The sequence below is a fragment of the Oncorhynchus mykiss genome, chromosome 29, assembly GCF_057628025.1.
Source record: "Oncorhynchus mykiss isolate SJ-2025 chromosome 29, ASM5762802v1, whole genome shotgun sequence".
Classification (NCBI taxonomy): domain Eukaryota; kingdom Metazoa; phylum Chordata; class Actinopteri; order Salmoniformes; family Salmonidae; genus Oncorhynchus; species Oncorhynchus mykiss.
Window position 1 is genome coordinate 15,571,067 of NC_143050.1, and position 8,341 is coordinate 15,579,407.

Sequence of the window (8,341 nt, forward strand, 5' to 3'; positions counted from 1 at the left end):
AATATATATAATATCTTCAAATGTGTTAGTAAAATTATGTTACATAGTATTTATATGTTTATTTTATTAAATATAATGTTTAAACTTGATCTGAATGTGTAGTGCCGCTGCGAGCCACGCGAGTCCAAAGGAGCGCTCATTGAGAAGCCACGTGCCCGTTTCCAAAGCCTCTCCAACTTAACCACCTCCATTGTAAGACTAACCCACATCGGCAGCGTCCCTCCACATAAAGGGATTTGCAATTTCAAGATATCCCAGCTTAAATGTTTTTGACAGTTCCCTCGCTTTTGCTTCGGCTTGGTTATTTTAACTGTGCCAAATGGGTCACCTTGGGTAGCTGTCTGCGCGCAAAGGGCTTTTGCGCGCATTCAGTCTGAATTTTTTCCAACTTTCCTTGACGTGGAAACCAGCTGCTGGTCGTGAAAAGACGGCTTATTAATTGTCCTTTGTCATGTAGAATTGCTTGATTTCTAAAGAAACGTACAAAGGCTCTTTTTCAGGATTCAAGTATTTTGTTTCGTGCGCATTTTCAAACCATCGAATCAGCTGCAGCGCCGCACCGTCTACCAGACTCAGGTACTGACGGCTTGCTCCCTTTGTCCGCGACTCCGCGCATAATGCTCTTGTAAATCGGGCAGACTGATTTGTTACAAGCTGCTCTTTTAATCTGATAGATAAGAGACATGTCTAAGAAAAGCCGTAAATGAAAAATTTGTTGGAATAAAGACAAGGGAAAGTCTGCTAGATGGGCGCCTGTTGACTCAAGCGGCCCTCGAGCGTCGGGTAGCGCTCTCAGCAGCCCCGTCAATGTCACGTCAACAATTCGCTTTTCTTCTCTTAAAAAGACACTGTAGCCTTTTTGCTTCAATGAATTGATCAGCACAAAATTAAGAATAAATAAATTTAGCATTTGGAGCACCGGGCTTATAAACTCCCCCAGGGCGCATACCCCCGGGCTATTGAATGGATAAAGGACGCTTTACAGAGGACGCAGTGAGCAAAATGGGTCTCTATGGTGCAATTAACAAAATGGTCTAATCCCATATCTTAACAAATGCAAATATTGGAGTTTTGTTAAAATGTTTAAGTGAACAATTAAATCAAAGTTTACAAGTGCAACTTCTCGCCCAAAGGCACAATAACGTGAATAATTTAGTAAATGTGCAGTCCTAGAAGAGTCTTTGTTGTCACCGAGGGCTGATGATACGTTTCCAGATAAGTAAATAGCATTTAAATCCTATTTTAATAAATGTAATATAGTTTTGAGAAGCCAGTAATGAACAAGGAGAGCATGTAGCGCGAGTAGGCTACATGGCAGGATTTTTTACCGTCTTGGTCCCGTTGTCAACCAATAGTCTCCCAAACCACGCACCCATGAGAAATGTTTTCATATGCGGTCACTTGATATGCGTTCTCTCTATATTAAGTTTTTTTTTTCCATCATGATTGCTTTTTGACAGATAGGCTACTAATTGAAGAGCTTTTCCAAAACAACCTATGCTTTGGGTTGTTTGTCCCTTCATTTGAGCAGCAACGTGGAGTATAGACTAGCTATATTTGAAAATGGTCTAATCATTCCAATTAAAATACATTACATTAAAGTACATTTTAATGTATTTCTAGAATGGAGAATGGAGCCTAACACATAGGCATAGATATAGCCTGTAGTTGTCTTCAGAATTGAGTTATCAGAAATAAAAACAACCTTGGAGATCAACGACTTTACCAACAGAATTACAGATAAACAGGAATGATATGGATAGCATATGAGCCTTTGTTTTTGTCTGTTTATTTAAATAGCCGACACAGTGATGAATGTATTCATTTGCTCACTTTCATTCACTCGTTAATACACCCCGTAGTGGTTATTAACTCCCTGGCACGAGACGGATCAGGACATTGGGATGAAGCGGATTTCTGATATGACAAGAGCGAGAGCCGCAATGTGGAGCTCCGAGGGCCCCTGCATGCTAACGCGGGCTTTGAGAGCTCTCCCCAGGGAAAGCATGAATGTCTGGCTGTTAAGACTTCTTGACAGAGATTACCGTCCCCATAGCACTTGTCTTGAGACAGGGGAACCTTTCTTTTGAAACACTTTAGCAAAATAACTGGATTCAAACGGACATCTAAAATGTAGAGCTGCACCATTTTCATGTGGCAAAAAGCATGCATTACCAAGTGTCTTTGTGCGTAATACTCAGTACAACCTACGGAAAAGTGCCTAGATTTTTCCCTGGACAGAAAAACGTTTCAGCTGCCCGCTTTTTCTCTTCTGTCCACTCTTGAAAGTAAACAGACCGTGTGCGTAAATGATGCACATGAGCTATCTGATATGTAGCATCTCCTTTGGATTCATAAATGAATGTATAGGATAATGTATAGACTTAATGTATAGGCTATGTGAACATGCACACACAAATAAATGTGGAATGGACATCACAAACACAACACGCATTCTGAAGGTGGCACAGTATCACCAGTAAACTGACCCAAATGCCATGCCATATCCAACTCTGCATAAAGTAGTTGGTAACATATTTTGAACTAAACGTATCCACGGTGAGTCGTTTTTCATTTTATTTTATTAATGATGTCTTAAGTTAATATCCTGTTAACGTTTCCACACGGTGCTGTGCCGTTGATAGTACGAATGAAGTCAGTGCGCAACGGCTCTGTATGTGCGAATCCAGTGTCTGTTTGCGCTCCCAGTGTCTGTGTTTGCGCTCCTAGTGTCTGTGTTTGCGCTCCTAGTGTCTGTGTTTGTGCTCACAGTGTCTGTGTCTGTGATCCCAGTGTCTGTGTTTGTGCTCCCAGTGTCTGTGTTTGTGCTCCCAGTGTCTGTGTTTGCGCTCCCAGTGTCTGTGTTTGCGCTCCCAGTGTCTGTGTTTGCGCTCCCAGTGTCTGTGTTTGTGCTCCCACTGTCTGTGTTTTTCCGTCCCAGTGTCTGTGTTTGCGCTCCCAGTGTCTGTGTTTGCGCTCCCAGTGTCTGTGTTTGCGCTCCCAGTGGTGCGCAAGTGTAAACAATTTTACACAGAGTCATGAGTATATCACTAAGAAATATTCTTTATTTAAGTATTCACATGTTTAAATAAATAAATATTTTCAAATACACTGAAGATATAATAACAGTTTGATAGGCTATTAGTGATGTAACATTGTGAGGATTTCTTTTTCGTCCCGCACACAATATCTCCGTCACATTTCCATCCAAATAATGTGCTTAAAGCTAGCCAGTATTCACCATTATACAAAATACAGCTATTGTTTTACAAAAATAATACTAACAAATGTTGCTATTCATTTGGGTATATCATAAAACCAATATCGACCTGTCTAGCTGTAATAGAATCCATTGGCAACAACGAATGGACCGTTATCAGAAAAAAACTACATATAAAACGAACAACATGTATACAATTATACAACATTCCAGAGAAATTCCCTGTTTATATATTTTATTCTCTTCCTATGTACAGGTGACTGAACACGATAAGAACAGTCGACTTTTTGGCTGCATTCAGAATTCCACAGGTGCTATGGAATTGTCTCTGTTGAGGATCGGGGAAGATCAGGGGAAGTTCAGGGAGAGACGGACAGGTCTCCATCATCCTCTTTCCCTGATGAGGAGGGGGACATGGGCATGTCCTCTTCCTCCTCGGAGCACCGTGCAGATGACAGGGACGAGCACTTGCAACTGTGGGAACCGGATCTGTGCGCGCCGCTCTTCCCCTCCTTCTTGTGTTTCACTCTGCGGTTCTGGAACCAGATCTTGACCTGCTTCTCTGACAGGTTTAGATATGTGGCGATCTCAATGCGCCGAAGTCTGGAGAGGTACATGTTGGAAGTGAACTCTCTCTCCAACTCCAAAAGTTGCGTGCTGGTAAAGGCTGTGCGCATGCGCTTGCTGCTCTGAAGTTGGCTGTTGTTGTTTTCTGTAAAAGCAAAAAAATATCCACATTTAATTAAGTTATCCAAAATGCTAAATAAAACACCGGAGTAAATGTTCATTCAGCTGATGACGCTCATTCTGTGTAAAAGTATCAATTGTGCATTCAATATGTTTTACTCACCGATGGAGATGCAGTGGAACTGTCGTGGGTCTGGAACCGAATAGGTTGCTTGATATATCCCCGGACCGTGGTTGAGGTTGACGCCGGTGGAGGACGTGTGGTGCCTCGATAGTGCAGAATGGCAGTACTGGGAGCCGAAGGTAGGGAAGGATGCCTTGAGGAGTGGCAAGGTCGGTGGAGATGGGTGGAGCTGGGATACGCATAGCGGACAGAAGCATAGCAAGCCAGCCTTCCGTGAGTGGCAAGAGCCTGCGGACAGCCCATGGAGTGGGTGAGACGGGTGCATAGCGTAAGGAAATAAAGGTGGATTGTTTTCCCTCCCTTTATCATTTGCCTCCCTCAAAATCAAGGAATCCACAAGAAAGGACCTCGGCATCTTTGCAAACTTGCTGCTCAGTACTTGGTAAACTTTTTCAGTCAGCGCGTTGTTTCGTTCTGAACTGCTTGCTTGGCGGGTGGACAGCGGAGTGGTGCTGAAAGGACACTGACGCTCTTTAAATAGTTGTAGTCCCGGTCCGGCCATGTGACGGTTACGCCGTGAGCGTCTAAGAGCTCTCAATAGGGTTTTGTGCCTTTTCTCTTGGCATTCACACTGCACGCTTCCTCATTATTTCACTTGTTAACTAAATGAACTGCATAATGTGGTCTATTCTTGTCAGCCCCACCCACGCCGCAAGAGGCGGCACTACCCCTTCTACATGTTAGCTTCGCTCTTACTTATTATATTACGTTTTCATATCTATAATTTGAGAAACAAACATTTTGCTAATGTACTGGGGTAGCCATTTCTACTGGTCTGTCTGTTTTCAGAAAATCTACTCATTTATGGAACACCATCAGCACTTATCTAACTAGGCCCACACTTTCCGCATAACATGACAGAGAATGTGTTTAACTTGACCAATCATGAGTAACAGTTGGGGAGTTGAGTGGTATTTGCTCTGTAATGTTTACGTTAAATAAGCTGTAAGTTAATATGTTCTGGAATCCAAGCACATATGCATGCCACACAAAAGATGCAGGAAACACAATAGCCTCCTAGTCTCATAATACAATAAAACGTTTGCATGTTGTTCTAATTTATGCTGGAGAGGACCTTCCTTAATTGGCATCGTTAAGGCTTCTATGTTGAACTTGCAAGTATGTCGTAATATTTGTGAACACATGACATACTAGGACCTATTTGTCTATACAAGTGAAAATATAAGTATTAAGTATAGGCTATATTATATATATAATATATATTATTGATTGCTGCTAAAGGTAGGACTATCTGCAGGACTATCTGCAAACAAATACGTGTTTAATTTAAAACGTGTGAATGTACTTGTCCATTTTGAGGCCAATGTATCATTTCTAGACACAGAAAGGACAAGTCACAGCCTGAAGGCAATGCGGTTCAAACCAGTGATTAATTCCTGTGCCCGGGCCCCCGCCGAGTCCGGGAAAGAATATATAAAAATAACCAGGTTTTCACTCGCCGGCCCTTATTGAATGTCATTGTGGAGAGTTTTCAATGCAAGAGAAAGAGACTCGAATTAAAGTGTGTGACAGCGGCGGATAGACGCACACAAAGGCGACTCTGTCACAGAGAGGCCAAATGCGTGCGCGTGAAAGCCCCCGCCTCGCTCTGATTGAATTAAGTAATAGGAAAACATTTTCTTTCACTTTAGGTCTTCTAAACAACACCTTCAAAGGGATGGGAACCATTAATGTTTGAGTAAACAGTGAACTGTCGTTTATATTCCTCCCAGCCGTATTGCGTTTCTTTTATTTTTTGTTTTTGATTTGTCCCTAAAAAGCTTCCCTATTTTATTCACATTACTTCTTATTTTTCTGAAAACTTAGATGACGCAAATGTAAATATTCTTTCAAAATTCAAACAGTGCTTTCTCAGAGGAAGAGAGAGAAAATAAGATGGGTAATTGGTTATAAAGCTTATAAACACATATCAGATAGCAACTGGATAAAACCATAACATGAATATATAAGGTTTTGTCACCAGTTTGGGCTACGACTGGAGTTTCCACATTTTTTATATCTAAAATCTTATATTTTACATGCATGCTTTCTACCCAGGTTGCTAGTGTGCTTTCTGCAACAAGTGCGCTACGGCAGGATGTCTAGAGCTTTCTAATTCCCATGGGCAAGGAATCTTTCCCACGAATGACAATACTAACTCTTGGGCTAAGGAAATATGTTGCAATGGGCTATGTATAAATTACATCTTATTATTAGAGTCTGTTAATTTTGCAAGGTGCAAAAAAATCCACAACTTCTCATGCGTGCATGACCACATAACACACTGGACACCTTTATGGCTGCGACGTTGCAGAGTAAAATGTTGGTGTCACTGGTGGTCCTTGACAAGCGTGACAATTACCTGTCTGCTCACCGCTCATGCTTTTCAGTTCAGAACCGAGCCGCTCACATAATGGCTTTTCAGTCTAGAAGCAAGCCCGCCCATATGCAGCATACAAACCTATTTGTTTTATCTCCTGTAAAATGACCAGGGACTCTACTCCGTGGAAAATACCACTCGACTTACATTAAGGGTATAATTTGGTCGCAACTTTGCAGCGCCATAATAGCAGGTATTTACCGCACAAATTAGGAGCAATTAAACCCTTAAACAAGCTGTAGGTACAGATTCATGCGGACAAGAGCCTGTTATCTGCAACAGAGTGGGATTAGGCCTTTCATTCTCTTGGACGCCGTATGCCAGGCGTCTTCCATTAACTAATAGGCCAATCTCGCTCCAGTCCCTTGACCCACCACATCCCCTCTCAATTATATGCTGTATTCTAAATTTGAATTACAAAATGGGTTAATAATGTTGTATTAATGTACCAATTCATTAATTAAATGCATTTCCTTATTTTCACAACAAACATTTTAAACATTAGAGGCTCAGAGTTTGTTGGGGTATGATCTCACAAGGCACAATAAAATTGGTCTGGAATTGGTGCTGTTTCAACAGGTGGAGGGTTACATTTAATTATCTGGTCACTATTAGGACAGTAACATTTGCTTGGCTGGTTGGCGTTTAGAGTCGGCCCATTGCTTAAATATATTATCAAAGGAAATCGTTTTCAAAATAACGGTCATAGCTGTCATCCCGTGGGTAGGAATATAGGGGTGCTGGGGGTCGCTACTTAGGGAGGCTCATCCTCATTTGTAATCCCAACTGGAGACCGACAAATAGCTTTGACCTCAGAAAACATGGCCCTCTGGAGGCGCAGGCCAGAAGTGCAAGAAATCTCATCTAGTATAATGACTTTGTTACTGAAACAAATCAAACAGCTACTCTGCAGTTCCCTGTCTGAGCAAAACAGCATCCTCATAGATACTCTAGACACTGTTATGAAGTCCTCATTTCATAAAGTAGGCTACAGCCTAACATTCACTAGAAACAAAAGCAGTGAACATCTACAAGTACAACAACAAATAGATGACTCACTCAAGTCAAACAACAAATAGAATAAGAATCTGATAAACATTTAAGCTAATCCACTAATAAGTATTCAATAGTGTGATGTCACAAACCATACAACTGAAAAAGCAACAACTGAAAATAGCCAAACCATTAATCAAATATTCCAATAAACAATAGTCATGATTCCAGTTGAACATCTTTTATGCATGATGTTGATGATGATACTGGCCAGCACCCGCTGTGCCACCAGAAAATGATATTTTCATGGGTTTGTGTGTGAGTCTAAAGATCTCCCATTTGATAAAATAAAGAGGGCACTCTGTTCATGGGGATGTAGTCAATATCTCCTTTTCTTCTAGTATGAATTATTCATCCTTTTGAGACACTCCGCCCCCCTACTTAATATGTACACACATTTTACAGCCACACATCTCTAGTAGGAGGGATGGTCTTAGCTGACAGTGTAACAGGATTTAGGGTCCCAGTGGGGTTTGGCCGAGCCGGACGGGCGCTGTGACTGTCGATGTGACACAGAGGGCCGGCTGCCCCTCCTAATCTTCCCCTGAGGCGACTGCACAGACTGCAAGTCCTGCTGCACCACTATGGGTAGGCACACAAAGGCCTGATTATCATTCATATGCTCAGCAGAGCCACCAGTCCAACAGACAACACTGCTAACCCAACTACCAGCTGAGTAGTGCAATATGTACAGCACACCATGGGGACTAATGAATCCTTAAGTGTGCGTGTGTGTGTGTGTGTGTGTCTGTGTGTGTGTGTGTGTGTGTGTCCTGCTCCATTTGGTAGCAATATGAGTTATCAAGATGAACTTGAA

At 41.9% G+C, this 8,341-nt stretch overlaps 1 protein-coding gene across 1 annotated transcript; it reads right to left on the reverse strand.

Moving 5' to 3' along the window:
- Positions 1-3,043: 3,043 nt before the first annotated feature.
- On the reverse strand, positions 3,044-4,671 carry LOC110509377 (GS homeobox 1-like). Its single transcript, XM_021590275.3, has 2 exons — positions 4,071-4,671; positions 3,044-3,932 (listed from the first exon to the last, which is right to left on the reverse strand). Exons 1-2 carry the CDS (start codon positions 4,591-4,593, stop codon positions 3,580-3,582), a joined length of 876 nt encoding a protein of 291 aa, XP_021445950.3. The 5' UTR covers positions 4,594-4,671; the 3' UTR covers positions 3,044-3,579.
- Positions 4,672-8,341: the final 3,670 nt, after the last annotated feature.

Bases quoted from the DNA above. Each gene is read 5' to 3' on its own strand.
- LOC110509377 (XM_021590275.3), bottom strand. From the start codon at position 4,593: ATGGCCGGACCGGGACTACAACTATTTAAAGAGCGTCAGTGTCCTTTC. The intron at 3,933-4,070 runs GTGAGTAAAACA...TTGCTTTTACAG, and splicing joins GTTCCACTGCATCTCCATCG to AAAACAACAACAGCCAACTT.